Source organism: Carlito syrichta, unplaced genomic scaffold (assembly GCF_000164805.1).
Source record: "Carlito syrichta isolate Samal-C Ts95f unplaced genomic scaffold, Tarsius_syrichta-2.0.1 Scaffold117897, whole genome shotgun sequence".
NCBI lineage: Eukaryota > Metazoa > Chordata > Mammalia > Primates > Tarsiidae > Carlito > Carlito syrichta.
The window spans coordinates 68,251-87,288 of NW_007061993.1; the positions used below are offsets into that span (position 1 = coordinate 68,251).

The 19,038-nt window shown below is 51.6% G+C and overlaps 1 protein-coding gene across 2 annotated transcripts in view; it reads left to right on the top strand.

Moving 5' to 3' along the window:
• Nucleotides 1-8,183, top strand: part of STMN3 (stathmin 3) — an 8,672-nt gene extending 489 nt beyond the window's left edge. The window contains exons 2-5 of one of the 2 annotated variants that reach the window (XM_021707168.1): nucleotides 4,871-4,966; nucleotides 5,321-5,496; nucleotides 5,773-5,964; nucleotides 6,439-8,183. In XM_021707168.1, coding sequence (XP_021562843.1) covers nucleotides 4,871-4,966; nucleotides 5,321-5,496; nucleotides 5,773-5,964; nucleotides 6,439-6,522 — 548 coding nt within the window. In that variant the 3' untranslated portion in view covers nucleotides 6,523-8,183. The remainder of the gene's footprint in view (nucleotides 1-4,870; nucleotides 4,967-5,320; nucleotides 5,497-5,772; nucleotides 5,965-6,438) is intronic. The other variant, XM_008074643.2, reaches the window with a different exon arrangement.
• Nucleotides 8,184-19,038: the final 10,855 nt, after the last annotated feature.

Consider the following 19,038-nt stretch of genomic DNA (forward strand, 5'->3'; position numbering starts at 1 on the left):
GCTCGGGATGCGCGGGCGGGGTCCCCGGAGGTTCCCGGCGACCTTAGCCTTGATCCGATACGTCCTCGTGGGAAGGCGAGGATAGGGTGGGATGGCTGCGAGAACCGCAGCGGGGACTCCGCGGTCCGTGCACCTTATGGGGCGCTGGGGGCGGGAAGGGGCGCTGCGGGGGAGGGCGAGCAGAGCTGGCTCCAGCCTGGAGAGTATGGGGGCTTCCCGCGTGACCGCGCCCCTCCCCCACGCCGCAGCGGGCTCGGGGACCACCCTCCGCGACGCCGGAGGCACCGGCTTTGGCCGGAAAAGCCACCGCCCTTTGCGGGGCTTGGATGGGGGCGGGACTGCTGCCGTTTCCAAACCCTCCCAAGATGGGAGGGGTCTCCCCTTCTGCCCTCTGCCTCCCGCGCTGCCGACCCCCCGCCCTGGAGACTGTCCACCCGCACCGGCCTCCCGGTCCGCGTCAAACCCGCATCTATGGAGAAGGGGTGGGCACGGGCAGACACAGGCAGGCAGACACTAGGCGCAAGGGATCCCGCGGGCCACCCCGGGGCTAGGACTCGAGACGCGCCAGCCCTACCCTGAAACACTCGGCTCTGCGTGGCCGCCCCGAACCAGCCTCATCTTTGGTCGGTGCCCGCGGCCCCTCCTCCTTCCCAACCCGCCCCCTGTCCAGGAGCCGTGCTGCTGCCCACCATTTCTTTACCCTGGGGATGGGACGCCATTGTCCCCTCTCCCTGGCTAACTCAGGTCTTTCCCACGCGCCCGGGGTGCAGAACTTTTTCCACCTGCATGGGCCTCACCCTGATCCAGTCCTCAGGCCCTGTGGACTTGGAGTTTCCAGGTGACTTCTGTGCCTGTCCAGGAGAGGACCCTGGGTGTCACTGACTCCATCTGTCTCCCCCATCTGTCTGGGAGTCTTGTCCATCAAGGCTTTGTCCGCCCCTCCCACACCCCCAGAGATGTTGGACCGGACCCCCAACAGCATGAGCAGCTTTGTCCCCTTCATGGCCAGCTGCCGCCCCAGGCCACACTGTGGCCTTGCTGATCACTTGCACTTGAGCCATTCCCAAATTGGCCTCAGTTTTCAGCATCATCTTTGGACCCACAGCCAGCTCCTTGCATCCTGTGGGCTGGCTCCTTGAGCATCTATCCTCGAGCCTACTCTGGAGCTGTAGCTATGCCAAGTCTCATCTGGTGGGGACCACAGCGATGGCACCTCCCTCCCTAGGCCTTGTTCTGAGGAGTGAATGAAGTATTTCAGGACTGGGCTTGGCCCAGTGCCTACCCCAGATCAGGCATCCCAACTGCAGAGACCACATTTCCCAGGGTAACTGCCCGGTCATGCCAGGTCCCCAGCACTGTCCCAGGTTACTCTGCTGAGTGAGAGAGGGGTAGCAGGGGACTGTAAGCTCCGTTTTGGGGGGCAGCCAGCAGCAGCCTTACCTGAGCCATCAGGGATAAGTGGACATTTGTAGTTCCCAGCCCTCCCAGGTCTAGACAGATCCCCCATCAGACTCACAGTAGAATCCTGTGGTCAGAGGCCCAGACTCCTTACTGTGTGCTCATCCAGGCATACTGTTTGACTTTGGGGGGCCACATACCCTCTCTGAGCTGCTTTTCCTCCTCCACCTCACTGGCCGGCCTGGGGGTCAGGTGGGAACAGTCACTGTCACACTGCCACAAGCTGACCTGGTGCCTCTTTCTTACTCCTGCTCATGTGGGATTTCATCATCCAGAAGGCCAAAATTCATTTTTTGTATCTAACATTGAATATGGAGGAGGGGGAGCAATGCAGTTGTAGCAGAAAATTGCTTTTAACAACTCCTCTGACCTCAGTGGAGGTAGGCAAGAGAGGAATCCTGGGGTGGGGGCAAGAAAGGAGTAAGTGAGGGAGTCAAAAGAGAGAGGGGTCCTCAAGGCCTTGGCAGGGCTTCCTGGGCTCAGGCTGTGTCTGTGGCTCCTGGCCTGCATGGCCTCTGCCGCCCTACCTCTGCAATGAGAGGCAGAAGACATGCTCTTGGAGCTTCACCAGCTCCAAAGTGTCCGGCGCACGTCCTGCCTGGTGCCACAACCAGCACTGGCCCCACTTCCTCCCAAGTCTGCCAGTCCCTCAACTGCCTTCAGCCCCTCTGACCTGCTCTTTCTCCTGCAGCCAGGCCCCCTCCTGTGGCACCCTCTCCCATTTGCTCCTTGAGAACCTTCTGGGAAAGGAGCAGCCCATGAATCCTGGGCCTTGGAGGAGCCAACCAGGGAACCCTGTGACCCTTAGATGCCAGTCTGTGACTGCAGACATGGGACACGATCCCTCACTTCCCAGCTGGACACTTGTCCCCTGGGCAGAGCCATGAGCTATGTCACCAGTCTCCCTCTCCTTTCTTTCCTGATGGTACAGGTGCTCATACCTGCCTCCCCCAGGCCAAGGCAACAGCGTGACCAGAGACAGACCTGGAGGGGCCTAGTCTCTCCTTCTTGTCCTCTCTTGGACCCAGGTCAATCCTGCCCCAGTCCACACTCCCTCTCACTCCCTCCCTTTCTTCCCTTCCTGAGCACAGGCCTGGCTACCTCCCCAGCTCCTCTAAATGCCCCCGATGTTCCCTGACCTGCTGCTATGGAGCAGTTTATGTCACTGCCTCTAATTTCCTCATCACATCTCCTGGGATATACCCCCCTCTTCCTTTTTTTTTTTTTTTTTTGAGTTGGAGTCTCACTCCGTCGCCTAGGCTGGAGTGCAGTGGCATGTTCACGGCCACCCCAGTGTCGACCTGCTGGACTCTGGCAATCCTTCCACCTCAGCCTTCCAAGTAGCTGGAACTATAGGCATGCACTTCCACACCTGGCTAATTTTTTATGTGTTGTAGAGACAAGTCTGGGCTGGTCTCGAACCCACAGGCTCAGACAATCTACTCACCTCGGCCTCCCAAGTGCTGGGATTACAGGATGAGCCACAAGCTCGGCCTTTTTTAATTTTAATTTTTTTTTTTTGAGTCAGAGTCTCACCCTGTCACCCTGGCTGGAGTGCAGTGGCACACTCACAGCCACTGCAGCCTCAACTTACTGGGCTCAGGTGATCCTTCCACCTGTAGCTGGAACTACGGGCACATGCCACCATGTTTGGATAATTTTTAAAATTTATTTTAGAGAGAGACAAGGTCTCACCAAGTTGTCCAGGCTGGTCTCCAACCCCTTGGCTCAGACAATCCTCTTGCCTCTGTCTCTCAAAGTGCTGGGATTACAGGCATGAGCCACTGCACCCAGCCCCTCTTTCTCCTTTTCAAGATTAACTTTTAATAACACAAATAATACATTAATAGATTTTGCTTGTGAAAAAATAAAACCTGACAAGCCAGGCCAATATCACCTTTGAGACCTATTCCCCTGCCTCCCTCCCCAGCCTCTGAAGACCAAGACCAGTATGTGTGTCTCTGCCCTGCCTTCCTGCCAAGGCTTGGTCCTTTCCCCCAGAGCCTCTGCCCTGGCTTGCCCACCTGGGGTTCCTTGTTGGGTTCTGTGCTGTTCTCTTCAGAAAAGCCTGGGTCACCAGGAAATTTAGGTCAAATAAGATCATTCTCTGCACTGGCTGTGGGAGGACCCAGTTCACCAAGAAGGGCTTGATAATTTCTGTACCAATAGTTTTCTCAATTTCATGTCAATTCAGTTTAAAATATTATCTTGTGTGAAACCTGACCTGAAAGTTTCTTGTCCGTCTAAACACCTGTCCAAATTCTGGCCTGCCCCCTGGAAGGATGCCGACAAGTGGCTATGCCCACCTCTCCTTCACAGAATCTGGGTTTCCTCTCCTGGAGTCTTCTCCAGCCAGGAGGTGGGCGCATGGGCTTCAGAGCCTCCTATCTCTGGGTCCTGCTGTCATGGTGGGAAGAGTGCAGACCCTGGATTGCACTTTGAGGAACATCAGGCTTGTCGCCTCAGAACCCTGGGGTCCCTGCAGAGTGGGGTGACTGCCCTGAGCTCACAGGGTGGTTGAGCAGAGGGATCAATGGGTCTGCTTTGGAGTGTGGCTCACCCTGGATAGAACATAGGAGATCAGCTGTGTTCATTCTGAGAGTGGGTGGCTTCCCCTTCTATGACAGGGCCCAGCCATAGTAGCTGGGTTTACCTCTTTTTCTGACCGGGACTGTGATCTGAAAGGGCCAGAGGACCAGCGGTGGTGCTGAACGGACAGCTCCCTTCTCTTTGTCCTTGGTATGGGCAGCAAGGAAGATACAAGGATGGTGAGCAGAGACCCAGACAGGCAGAGGCCTAGTCATTGTGGGCTGCTGTAATAAGACACCTGAGATGAGGTGGTTCTAAACAACAGACATGTATTTCTTGCAGTTCTGGAGACTAGGAAGTCCAAGGTTACGCACCAGCAAATGTGGTGCCTGGCGAGGTCTCACTTCCTTGCACATGCACAGGCAGCCCCTTCGAACAGGGTGGGAAGTGCCAGGGAGCTCTCTGGCCTCTCGTATAAGAGCTCTGGTCAGGTTCTGGAGGCTTCCACCCTCATGACCTAATCACCTGCTACCTCCTCATACCATCACCTGGGGGACACAAACATGCAGACCACAGCAGGTAGGGAAAAACACAGGAAAGGACAGACAGAAACACAATCAGTACAGGAGATGAGATAGAGATGCCAAGAGACAGAGACTACAAGACAGAAGCACAGAGACAACACAGGGAGGCCTACCCAGGAAGACAGAGTTGCAGGCTGTATCAAAAGGAGAGGGAGAGAAGGGGTGAAGAGGGTGAGGGGAGTGTGCACCAGACCCTGCATTCCATGGGAGACACACTGGGCAGAGATGGGGAGGGAAAGGGGTCCCCAGGTGACCAGGGGAGGGGACAGCGCCTGCTCAGCCCAGCCTCATGCCCACAGCCTACAAGGAGAAGATGAAGGAGCTATCCGTGCTGTCGCTCATCTGCTCCTGCTTCTACACTCAGCCGCATCCCAACACCATCTATCAGTACGGTGGTGAGTGTGCCCCGGGCTGATGCTGGAGGAGGGGCCGTCCTGGGGGCTCAACTGCACCTCAACACCATCTACCAGAATGGGGATGAGTGGACCCAGGGATGCCGCCAGAGGAGGGGGCTCTGGGGGAGGGGCTGTCCGGGAGGTTCAGCCACACCCCAACACCATCTACCAGTACGGGGGCGAGTGCACCCCGGGCTGCTGCCAGAAGAGAGGGCTCTAGGGGAGGGGCCATGCTGGGGGCTCAGCCGTACCCCCTTTCTTAGCCCTGGCCTCCAGCCCCATCTCTTAGCCCTGGCCTCCAGCCTCCATCCTCTGGCGGGGCCTCCTGAGACCCCATCTAGTCTTGCCCTGCAGACATGGAGGTGAAGCAGCTGGACAAGCGGGCCTCTGGCCAGAGCTTCGAGGTCATCCTCAAGTCTCCGTCTGATCTGTCTCCGGAGAGCCCTGTACTCTCCTCCCCGCCCAAGAAGAAGGACACCTCCCTGGAGGAGCTGCAGAAGCGGCTGGAGGCAGCTGAAGAGCGGAGGAAGGCAAGGAGGCCCCCGCCCCACCCAGGAGTCCGGATGCAGCGCTGGCCTCGCTGGTCACGAGGACAGGGCGCCCCAGGCGGAAGGGGCTCGGGTTCCCTGGGCCTCCTCCCGGGGGATCGGGATGGGATGAGGGCAAGGACGTGAGGCGGTGGTCAGCTGGAAGGAAACAGCAACCTCTGGCGGGGGTGGCGCCCTTGGTCGTGGCCCGCAGGGAGTCGGGAGGTGGTCCTCAAAAGGGCCGGAAGGCCCGGCTCACACGCCCACCGCCCCGCGCAGACGCAGGAGGCGCAGGTGCTGAAGCAGCTGGCGGAACGGCGCGAACACGAGCGTGAGGTGCTGCACAAGGCACTAGAGGAGAACAACAACTTCAGCCGCCTGGCGGAGGAGAAGCTTAACTACAAGATGGAGCTCAGCAAGGAGATCCGCGAGGCGCACCTGGCGGCGCTGCGTGAGCGGCTGCGCGAGAAGGTGCGCTCGGGGCGGGGCCCTGGGGGCTTGGCGAGGCGTACCCCTAGGCGAGTGGGAGGAGCCCTGTTTGGGGGGGCGCGAGTCATCGGGGGCGGGGCGGGGCGAGGCGGGCCCTGGAGGGCCTCGCCCTGGACCCCGAAGGGCGGCCCAGAATCCTGTCCTAGTGGGACACAGCCAATAGCCGCAGTACTAAGCGGATAAATTCACTGGATTAGAAGAGCTCCAAGGAAGTGCACCCCCAGCACGAGCTAGGAGCGGGAGAACTGCTTAGGTGTGAGGGCAGGGTCCCCAGGAGACCCTCCCTGGCCTGGTCAGCTCCCTGTCCACTGGCTGTCCTGTCCCAGCAACCCGCTATCCTGCTTGAAACCAGCCCTGGAGAGGCGAGGCCCGCCTTGGCCGGAGCCCCTGGAGCACACATCAAATTCCTGGAGTGGCAAAGCTGGGGTCATGGTTCCCCTCAGCCACATTTTCAAGGCTCCCCACCCCACTGTCCCACAGGAGCTGCACGCGGCCGAGGTGCGTAGGAACAAGGAGCAGCGGGAGGAGATGTCCGGCTAAGGGCTCTGGATGGTGCCTGGACCCTGAGGGAGACAGAGCACACTTGGGTTTTGGTTTTGTTTTGTTCCACTCTGTCTAAACACCACTTGTGTGCCCACTCCCTTCCCCTCCCCACACCCCCAGCCTCATGCTTCTCTTCTGCACTTGAGCTGTCCCGTCCTTGTGGTAAGTCTAGACCACAGGCTTTTCCTGGAGCACCGGGTCAGCAGACACAGTCCTTCCGTTCCCACACTGGCCAGGCGGCGGCCAGGTTCCCTCTCAGTGGCCCTGTGAGTGGATGTGGTGGTGACCCTAATAAATCCAGGGCAGTGGCGTGGACTTCTGGCTTTGCAGGTCCTTATGCTGAGCTGTGGGTCGGCACCTCATCAATGAGGGCAGGTTCTCAGGCCTCTCCCCTGGGCAAGGGGCAAAGACTGTGGGGGAGGGGCTTCACACAGGGAAGGGGATGTGGGGGGAGGGCTGGCCTTGGAGGAGGAGGGACCTGAGGATCACTGGGCAAGTGGGGCAAAGGCTCCCTGTCACTGTGGCTGCCCCTTGGGGCCTGTGTATGCAGCAGGGCTTTTTGAACTGTTGGGTGGGTGGTAGGGGCTGCTGCCCTCTTTAACGTGGTTGCACAGGTGTCCTCTGAGGCCACCTGGCCTGAAGTGGACACTCTAGGCCTTCCTGGGAGCCTGCAGTCATCTCAGAGGGACTGGAGTTGGGGGCATGGCCTGGCCTGAGTCTCTTGGGGGTGGGACCCGGGAGCATGCTGCTGTGGTCTAGAGGGCTGTGGGCAGCATAGCTGGCCCCCACTCAGCAGTAACAGCCTAGGCACCTGTGTGGGACAGTCCCACTGCCCTTCCCCCTAAGGGCTTTGCATCCTCAGAGCTCTTGGGTCTTGGCCCCCTCCTGCCCCCTCTGCTCTGGTTGCATGCTCTCCTGACCACTGGACTTTCAGGCAGGCACGGCCAGGTGTGAGTGGCGGCCAGTCCTTGGCAGGGAGCTCTAAGGGAGGTTCCACAGGACCAGCTGTCCACAGATTCTGATATTGGGAGGGCAGTGGGCAGGGTTTCCAAACTGCCCCCCACCCCTGCCCCCAAAGTCTATCTTTGAAATTCGAGGGGCCAGTGGGTCAGGCAGGATCTAGGCCTCTTCTGCCAACAAGCCCCTGGGTTGGGTCCTAATCCTCCCTCATGTTGACCTTTGGAAATGATGCCTGCCTGGGCTTGAGGAGTCCTGTCTCTGTATCCCTGCAGCATCGCCCCTCCGTGGTCTGTGCTGTCTGCTCAGGGCACAGTGTGAGGAGGACAGACACATTCTCTCATGACCCAGAAGCTAAGGGCTGCAGCCCTGGGCCCTCAGCAGCCACCCTGCCAGAAATCCACAGTAGGGGTCACTGGCAGCCAGAGAGCAAGTAGACACTGATTCCTGTGGCAGGCTTGGGAGTGAGCAGGGACCCACTAGGACAGCCAAAGGGAGCAACACACCGGGACTGGAACCCGGTGGCCTCCAAGTGACTTTCCTGGGACTCAGAAAGGAAACCAAGGACTGGGGGCTTTTCTGGCACGGCGCTCACGTGGAAGCCTGGCGTGACATGCACCCATCTCACCATGTAGTAAAGTGACTTGTAGTTCAAATGAACAATTAAAAAACCTGTGTGTATAAGAAATGGTTGAACTGTACCGAGTGTGTACTGCCTCTTGGGGGATGGCTGGAGCAGGAACTGTCCGAATGTGTTCTGCATGGGGCAGGGAGCCTGGAGCTGGCCGTCTGGGAGTGAGAGTTTGCTCAGTGTTTGACTCCAGAGTAAAGTGGTTTTGAGTCTTGTTTTTATCACTGTGATTGTGAATTGTCTAACGACATTGGTGGTTTTGAGACATGAGCATGGTAAACTTTTCTTTCTGGAGCCCAGGGTGGGGCGAGCCCTGTTCTCGCTTAGGCTAAACCTTACTGCTCCCACTTCCCTTGGCAAGAGAACAGGGCCTGATGTCGGAGGCTGAGGTCTGAGCCTCAGGGCTGTGGGTCTTCCTGGGATGGGAGAGCCCCTGAGGTGCACCCCATAGTTCATGGACTCCTTCCCGTCACCATTCACAGTCCCAGGTCTGGACTCAGGACAGGGCCTGAGTAACAAAAAGAATAAGGGGACATCCGATCCGTGGACACACCTGTCCCACAAGCAGCCACTTGGGGGAGCCCATGAGCCTCCTGCTAGGAAGGTGCCAGGTGTGTAGTGGGTGCCCCACCCTCGGAGCCAAGGTCCACATGTGGGCCCCACATTCAGGGCCTAGAAAGACACGAACCAGTTCCCCTTCTCCTGGGGCAATCCCGGTGACTTTCTTGGCCTAAAGGGGCTCTCACCATCACTCTGCCTCCTCCAGCCTCAAGAGAGGAGGGCAAGTCAGCTGGAAGGACAGGGAGACCCGAGAAATGTGCAGGAGGGAAGAACGTGGAAGATGTTTGTGTGGGGTGTGTGTCTGCGTGCACACCACACACCAGCACACGTGACCAGGCTGATCAGGCTGATCGGGCCAGGGCTTAATTCCTGGCGGTCAGTGAGGCATTGAGGGGTAGATGCCATTTGTGACAGTTACCACATAGAGCCTCTGCCATCAGGCAGGGGCAGGGACCCTTTACAACTGGTCATGCGTTTCCTTACAGAGAAAAGTGGAGGAGTGGTTCCTGCAGGGAGGCCAGTCAGAGCCCTGTCAGTTCTCTGCTGCTGTGTGTGACATGTCACCCCTTAATCTGACAACAAACATGACCTCTAAGTGTCTACAAAAAATTAGCCAGGGCTGGGCAGGGTGGCTCAGCCTGTAATCCCAGCACTTTGGAAGGTCAAGGCGCGAGTGGATTGCCTGAGCCCGAGGGTTTGAGACCAGCCTGGGCAACTTGGTGAGACCTCATCTCTACAATAAATAAAAAATTAGCCGGGCATGGTAGTGCATGCCTGTAGGTCCAGCTATTTAGAAGACTGAGGCAGAAGGATTGGCAGAGCCCAACAGGTCAATGCTGGGGTGGCCATGAGCATCCCACTGCACTCCAGCCGGGGCAACAGAGTGAGACTCCAACTAAAAAAAAAAAAATTAACCAGGTGTGGTGGCGCACGCCTATAGTCCCAGCTACTCGGGAGGCCAGAGCGGAAGAATCACCTGAATCCAAGAGGTCAAGGCTGCAGTAACCCATGATTGTAGCACTGAACTCCAGCACTCTGTCTCCTGGGTGACAGAGTGAGACTCCAACTCAAGAAAACAAACAAAAAAATAGAGCCAACAAATGTTTTTCTAAACCAGGACTGATGAATGACCCTGATGGCTTACTGCAAGTTCTTCTGTGCCACATATGGTCTCACTCTGCCACTGACATGGTGAGGTATATTCACCCACTCTCATTCATGTGAATGTAAACCCAATTGAACATTTCCCCTGTATTAGACAGTATCTTCTAAGACCTGAAGAAATCAGATCCACAATAAAAGATTACATTAAAAAGGGCCCAATTATTTCTTGCACCCGCTGATGTATTACTCTAATCCTTCCCGTGAGGAAGCTGAATGGCAGGGCTGACGTCTTGTGTGAGACTTGAGAGCTGTCAACAACACTGTGCTCCCACCAGATCCCACACTCTCTTGGCACAGTCCCTGAGAAGCGAGATGTCCTCCAGGTGGATTTATGCAGGGCTTTCTCTAAGTTCCAGCAGATCCAGAGAGTCAACACTTGGCTGCCTTTACTTGGAATGGCTGCCAGTACACCTAGCCCAAGGCTACACTGAAAGCCCCACCTATGTTCTCAAATTTTACTGAAATCTGATTTGGCTGACATACATTTCTCAGGGGGATCTAGGCTCATCTATTATGTGGGTGATCTCCTCCCTTGTTCCTCAACTATGCTGACCTCCCAGCATGCATCTTTCTTTCCCCACCCCCCTACTCCTGAGTCTTGCTGTGTCACCCAGGCTGGAGTGCAGTGGCATGTTCACAGTCACTGCAGCTTGGACCTGCTGGGCTCAGGCAATCCTTCAACCTCAGCCTTCCAAGTAGCTGGAACTACAGGCATGCACCATCACGCCCGGCTACTTTTTTTATTTGTTGTAGAGACACGTTCTCGTTGTGTTGCCCTGGCTGGTTTCAAATCCTTGGACACAGGGAATCTTCCCATCTCCATCTCCCAAAATGTTGGGGTTACAGGTGTGAGCCACCATGTCTGGCCAGCATGCATCACTTAAAACAGCTATCATTCAAGGGACATAAAGTTTCTAGACAGAAACTCCAATTTTGCCAGACACAGGCACAATACTTAGAATATTTGATTTCTGAGGAAGGATTGCACATAAACCTGGACAGGATCAAAGGCTATTCTAGCCTTTCCTTAGCCCTCAGCAAAGAAGTAACAATGAGGAATTCTTGAATTGATTGGATACTGTGGAAATTGGATACCTATATTTTCTTTAATAGCTCAGCCTTTATACACACTCTGGAAATTAGATCACCCTGATCCTCTTGTTTGGACTTCAGAGAGACCGAAAGCCATACAAGTTATCAAGGAAACTCTTACAACCACCCCTGCCTTACGGCATCCTAACTATAGCCTTTTGCTTCCCTGTTCATTCATGAAGACCAGGGAAACACCGTAATAGACTTGTTGGATATTACAGCAACCTGACACAGTCGTGAAAGAGACGCCACCATGCTGGGGAGCAATCTCTGCTACCATCACACTCTGCTACCATTGCTTCTATCTGTGTTCCCCACTCCGTGGAGCCTTCTGGACTCCTGCATACCCCAAAACCCTCTGTTAACAGACTTGATTCCTAGGAATTTCTCTGGCCTCACCCAATGTTACCATTTCCCACTGTAATAATCTTACCCAGCCACTCTTTCTCCTTTGCCACTGATGAGATGCCATAGGACTGCATCACTCTGAGTAGCCCACTTCTTACACCTAGACAGGACTTATATGAGATACCATTTGATTCACAATGGTTCTTATTTGAAAGATGAATCTGGACATTATCAGGCCAGTTATGTTATAGAGTTTCTAAGGGAAGTTACAGAGGGTAATCTTCCAGATGTAAGGTCAGTTCAGCAGGCAGAATTGATTGCCCTAACTCAAGTTGTCAACTGGCAAAGGATAAGATGGCCAACATTCATACTGACAGCAGATATACATTTGGAGTGGTCTGTGACTGGGATGCTTTGGAAGCATGATGTGTTTCTGACCTAGTCAGGTCAACCCATCAAAAATGGTCAACAAATCACTCCTATTCAATGTAGTATTAGATGTCCTAGCCAGAGCAATCAGGCAAGAGAAAGATCTAAAGGGAATCCAAATTGGAAAAGAAGAAATCAAACTATCTCTGCATGCCAATGATAAGATCTTATACCTACAGAATCCTAAAGACTCCCCCAAAGACTCCTGGACCTGATAAATGGATTCAGTAAGTTTTAGGATGCAAAAGCAGCACACACGAATCAGTAGCACTGCTAGACACCAAGAGCAACCAGGCTGAGGATCTAATCAGGCAAAAGCTCAAGTACCTAGGAATATAGTTAACCAAGATCTCTACAAGGAAAACTATAAAACATGGATGAAGTAAATTGTAGAGGACCCAGACAAATGGAAAAATATCTTATGCTCATGGATTGGAAGAATCAACATTGTTAAAATGGCCACATTACCCAAAGTAATCTACAGATTCAGCACAATCCCTAACAAACTACCAACATCATTTTTCACAGAATTAGAAAAAAAATTATAAAATTTATATGGAACAACAACAAAAGAGCCAGAATAGCCAAAGCAATCCTAAGCAAAATGAACAACACATTACTGATTTCAAGTTATACTACAAAGCTACAGTAACCAAAAGAGCATGGTACTGGTACAAGAGCAGACGTGTGGAGCAATGGAACAAAACAGAGACTCCAGAAATAAATCCAAATACCTTCAGCCAACTGATCTTTGACAAAGCAGACAAAAACATATGCTGGGGAAAGGACATCCTATTCAACAAATGGTGCTGGGAAAATTGGATAGCCACATGCAGAAAAATGAAACTTGATCTCTATCTCTCCCCATATACAAAAATTAACTCAAGATGGATTAAAGACTTAAATGTCAGACCTGAATCCATAAAAATCCTAGAAGAAAACCTAGGAAAAAACTCTTCTGGACATTGATCTAGGCAATGAATTCATGGCTAAAACCCCAAAAGCAAATGCAACAAAAACAAAAATAAACAAGTGGGACTTAATTAAACTAAAAAGCTTCTGTACAGGAGAAGAAATAATCAACAGAGCAAATTGGTAATCTACTGAATGGGAGAAGGATTCACAAACTATAATGGGTACAAAGGATTATTATCCAGAATCTACAAAGAATTCAAACAAATCAACAAGAAAAAAGCAAATAGTTACATTAAAAAGTGGGTAAATGACATGACTAGACATCTCTCAGAAGAAGATATACAAATGACCAATGAACATATGAAAAATTGTGCAATATCACTAATCACCAGGGAAATGTAAATTAAAACCACAATAGGATACCACCTCACACCAGTCAGAATGGCCACTATTAGAAAATCAAAAAACAGTAGATGTTGGCATGGATGCAATGAAAGGAGAATGCTTATACACTGTTGGTGGGAGTACAAATTAGTACAACTTTCATGGAAATCGGTATGGAGGCTTCTCAAATAACTAAAAGTAGATCTACCATTCAATCCAGCAATCCCACTACTTGGTATCTACCCAAAGGATAGATATCAAGGTCATTATCAAAAAAGTTACCTGCACTTGTATGTTTATTGCAACACGATTCATAATTGCAAATATGTGGAATCAACCTAAATGCCAATCAACCAATCAGTGGATAATAAAAATGTGACATTCACTCACACACACACACCATGGCATACTATTCAGCCATAAAAAAGAATGAAGTGGCAACCCCCTCAGGTCCCCTCCCACTGTGGGAGCTTTTCTGTCCTTTTAATAAATCCTGCTTTAAAAAAAAAAAAAGAATGAAGTAATATCTTTCGCAGCATCTTGGATGGAATTGAAGAACATCATCTTAAGTGAACTAATTTAGGAGCAGAAAACCAAATAGTGCATGTTCTCACTTATAAGTGGAAGCTAAACTAAGAATCTGCAAAGGCAGAGAGAATGGCATAATGGACATTGGAGACTCAGAAGGTGGGGGAGGGGTGGAGGATGAAAAATCACCTATCTGGTATGATGTGCACCTGTGGGGGTGGAGGGTACACTTAAAGACTTCACCAAAATGCAATGCATCCATGTAACCAAAAACTATTTGTACCCCCCTGAAGCTATTGGAATAACTTTTTAAAAAAGAATGAGGTAGATTTACATGTATTGATAAGGAGAGGTCGCCAAAACATATTGTTTAATAAATAATCTAACACACACACACACACACACACACACACACACACACACACGCCAATAAATCGCTGACCTCTTGGAAGCAATCAAGAAACTCAAATCTCCAGCTGTCATCTAAGTTCCCAGTATTGACAACCAGATTCTCCAGAGAGTCAAGGCAATCATTTTGTCAACAATGCAGCCCTGAAGGTTACATCAAAGAATGTCTTAGGATGACCTTAAAGACTTATGACCCATTCACAACTTTTTTTTTTTTTTTTGAGTTGGAGTCTCACTCTGTCACCCAGACTGGAGTGCAGTGGCCGCTCTGGGCCACTGCAGCCTCTACTTGCTGGGCTCCGGCGATCCTTTCGCTTCAGCCTTCTGAGTAGCCAGAATTACAGGCGCGCTCTACCATGCCCGGCTGATTTTTTTATTTATTGTAGAGATGAGGTCTCGCCAAATTGCCAGGCAGATCTTGAACCCGCGGGCTCAAGCAATTCACTCACCTCAGCCTCCCAAAGTGCGGGACTACAGGCTGAGCCACCGAGCCCAGCTCACAACTTTTTAAAAGAAGCACAAATAGGCGCTCCCGGGAGGAAACAGATCTCTGAAGAGATATAGCAAATTTTCTCTGAAGCAGGTTTGCGGTGCGGCCCTTCTGATAGATCAGTTCTCCCATGCAGCTTCAGTGTACCTCTCTGCAGCGTGTTCAAGAGCTGACTCACGGAGAGCAACACTATTGTAAACATCCCCTCTTGCTCCTCAGAAGGTTTATTTTCGCTGTGCTGTTTGTGACTCACAGGAACATTTCCCTTCACCTCTGGAGTCCTTTGGGATATGGCAATTAGATTTTACTCAGCCAACTCCATCTCAGGGCTGTAGGGGTTTTGGGATGCAAATTCATGTGTTCTCTCGCTGGGTACAGCAGTCCCACGCTATAGGTCACAGCTCAAGCAGCGAATAACTTGCTATTAGAAAAGGTAACTCCTCCATGGGGAGTTTGGTCAGGGCTCCAGAGTGACCAACACACTTTCCCTGTCAAGTAATTGGGTCATTTCCAACATTTGGCCTATATCCCAGTACTTACGTTGTGCCTGTCACCCCCAATCCTCTGCTCGGGGGAATGCACTGATGGTCTAACAAAGCTCAACTGGCAAACTTAACAGAAGTTTTTAATTTTCCTTGTTCAAGGGCTCTCCATTGGTTCTGCTCAACCTGTGATCAACCCTATTTGGAAAACGGCTCTCTTCCTTTGAAATGACACTAGGGGCCATTGCTTTGCTAAGCCATGGTTTGGCCATGTACTCCTTGAGCTACGGTCACCATGTTTCCTAACCTTGGTCCCCTCCCCTACCTTGGGGAGGTGAATCTCCTCTCTCTCTCTAATATACTTTAAAAATAAACTATATTTTCCAATCTAAAAAAAAAATAATAGCACTAGGAAGGCCTATGTGACCAGATAAAGAGTTTCAAATAAAAGATTCTCTTCAATCCCATTGGAAGGGGTTGTATAGGATATTGTTTCTTCTTTTAGAGATGGGTGGTGCTATGTTGCCCAGGCTGATCTCAAACTCCTGGCCTCAAGTGATCTGCCCACTTTAGTCTCCCAAAGTGCTGGGATGACAGGTGTGAGCCACTGCACCCAGCCCAGGTATTGTCAGCCAATCCTTGTGTGGCTACACTCAAGGGCATGGACTCATTTAAGAAGGCAACCCCGCCAGCAAGGACGTCTTCACCACCAGAGATTCCCAGAATTTGGTTCTCCAGACCAGGATGAGATGTGGACAAGTATTTATTTGGTTACTTTCAGGAATTGGAACACTTTTTAGATCTGTATTTCAAATTGTTTTGTTAATAATTGCCTTTATTTGCATAATATTTTTGATTATTAAATTGATTATGCTTTGTATTTCTAGATGTCTAAAGTCAACAACAAAGAGGCTGGGTGCGGTGGCTTATGCTTGTAATCTCATCACTTTGCGAGACTGAGGTGGAAGGATTGCTTGAGCCTGGGAGTGCCAGACCAGACTGGGCAACATAGCAAGATCTTGTCTCTACAAAAAAAAAAGAAAGAAAGAAAGAAAATTAGCCATGGTGGCATGTACCTGTAGTCCCAGTTACTCAGGAGGCTGAGGTGGAAGGAATGCCTAGGCCCAGGAGGCTGTGGTGAGCCGTGATCGTGCACAGCAGCCTGGGCGACAGAGTGAGACCCTGACTCAGAAAAAAAAAAAATAGGCTTTTAACTTTTTGAGTTAATTTTAGTCTTATGGAAAATGGTATGGCATTTCCATGCATTCTCTTCCCAGCCTCCCCGAGTGCTGCTGTCTGACATAACTGCAGGACAATCACTGGAACCAGGAAACTGGCATTGTACACCATTATCAGCTGAAGGCCTTGGTCACTGACACCAGTTTCCACCAATATCTCCAGGGCCTCAGGGCCTCACATTGCACTTGGCTGTCACGTCTCCTTCAATCCGTGCAGTCCCTCAGCCTTTGTCTTTTGTAACCTTTTACTTTTGAAAATTATCGGGTTTTTTGCCAAATGTTCCTCAGTTTGGGTTTGTCTGATGTTTTCTCATGACTGGCAGGGACGTTCTTGGCAAGAACAGCAGAGAAGGGATGGCATCCTTCTTGGTGGATTATCCTTCAGCTCCCAATGTCAACTGTCCTACGGCTGGTGACCTGGTTTCTCTTCCTTAAAGTTACTCTTTCCCGCTGTAGCTAATATTGTGGGAGGCAGAATAGCTGTCCCCCAGATGTCCATGACCCAACCCACAGGACCTGGGACTGTCGGGTTTCCTGGGAAAGAGGAATTGAGGCTGCAGGTGGGATAATGTTGTTAGCCAGCTGACTCTAAAATGGGGAAGCTGCCTAGTGTCGCCATGAGGGTCCTTATGTGTGGATGGAAAAGCAGAAGGGTTGGCATCAGGGCCAACAGGGTGAGGAGGACGCAGCCCACCCTGGCTGGCTTTGAAGTGGGGCCAGGCCATGGGCCGAGGGACACAGACACCCCTGGAAGCTGGGGTGAATCCTCCTTGGGGCTCCTGCGGATACTTTGGCCTTAGCCCAATGAGGCTGGGCTGGACTCCCAACCTACAGACCAGTTAGAGAACACATTTGTGTTTTTAAGCCACTAACTGAGGCGATTTGTCATGGCAGTAGAAAACTGATTTATCTTACAGGGGATATTTTGAGACCATGCAAATATTGTTTCACCTTAAACTTTTGCCCACTAATTTTAGCACCTATCAGTAGATTTTGTCTGTAACAAATAATGGTGACTTTCTGTTTCCTTTCACACTTACTAAGTGGCATTCCACTGTAAGGAAGAGCTGTTCTGTCTCCCCCACTTGTCCAGTTATTTATACCACATGGACTCCCAAAGGCTGATTTTCCTCTGTGGATTCTAACCCAGGGCTGCAGCGTCCTGGGGCTGCACTGGCTGTCTAGCTCTGGCCAGTGTGGTGTTGGGTTGGTTCCTCTGTTCTGCCAAGATTCATGTATTTTCTAGGTGCTCACTAAACACTAGCTGTCTTAGATCAAGCTACTATAACAAATACACCCTAAACTAGACGCCTTACAAAAAACAGTCATTTTTTTTTTTTATTTGAGTCACCCAGGCCACTACAGCCTCGACCTGCTGGGCTCAGGTGGCCCTTTCGCCTCAGCCTCCCAAGTAGCTGGAATGTGCCACTACACTTCGCTAAGTTTCAGATTTACTGTAGAGACGAGGTTTTGCCACGTTGCCAAGGCTGGCTCAAACTTCTGGGCTCAGGCAATCCTCTTGCCTCGGCTTCCCAAAGTGCTGGGATTACAGGCGTGAGCCACCATGCCTGGTCATAAAAATAGGCATTTATTGTTCACAGTTCTGGTGGCTGAAGTCCAAAATCAAGTTCGGTGTCTGGCGAGAGCCGCTTTCTGGTTCATAGATGGCACCTTCTCCTGTGACCTCATGTGGGGGAAAGGGCTGGGGGTCTCTCTCACAAGGCACTGATCCCTTCAGGAGGCTTCCACCCTGATGACTTCATCATCTCCCAAAGGCCCTGCCTCCTACTGCTGCCATCCTGGTTAGGATTTCAATATGAGAATTTTCAGTAGATACTGACATTCAGACAACAGCACTGCCTGATGAAAGGAATTCACCTGGAGAACTTTTCATGTCCTCTCTGCAGTAAGGCCTGGCCCTCAGGGGTTCCTCACCCATCTCAGGCAAACTCAGGATTGACTTCAGGCTTTGGAGTAAATGGAAGCTGGGCTGGGTGTGGTGGTGTGTGCCTGTGATCCAAGCTTTGAGGCCAAAGCAGGAGGATCACTTGAGGCTAGGAGTTGGAGACAAGCCTAGGCAACATAGGGAGACCTCATCTCTACACAAAATTTAAAAGCTAGCTAGGTACAGAGAGGCCTGCCTGTAGCCCCAGTTACTCAGAAGGCTGAGATGGGAAGATCTCTTTATCACACCACTGCACTCCAGTCAGGGTGACAGAGATCCCTGTCTTTAAACAAACAAACAAAACCCCAGAAGTTGTAACTCTGAGTAGCCTGGAATATTTGAACGTTTGGTTTTCATGATCTCGAACTTATACCTCATTGGTCCTGTTCACCTGTGGACACACAGGAAGTCACGGTTTGTGCAGTCATGCCATGGTGGCTTGGCTTCTTCCTTTTCAGGCCTGTGGTCTCTGGCTCTAGGCCTCCCTGGAAACTGGGGTCCTGCAGCAGCAGGAGGAACAGGGAACAGAGCCCCAGCATGCCACCCCAGGGGACAGTGGTGGTGGCAGTGCTGCGGCTTCTGTCCCCAGAGCTCCTCCAGTGCTCCCCTCTGATGTTACTGGCATTTATTTCCAAGATGTGAGGATAAGCAAAGTCAAATAAATGAGACATACAAACTGACACACCCTCTTGCATTTATTAGGTAGTACATTAAAACAGCAGCACTGACAAAAAGGTCCAATTTTTAAAAGTTTATTTATTATAGAGACGAGGTCTCACCATGTGGCCCAGGCTGGTCTCGAACCCGTGGGCTCAGGCAAACCTCTCACCTCGGCCTCCCAAAGTGGTGGGATTACAGGTTTGAGCCATCACGCCCAGCCTAACAGTTTAATTTTTAAACTTTCCCAGCCGGGCTCGGTGGCTCAGCCTGTAATTCCGCGC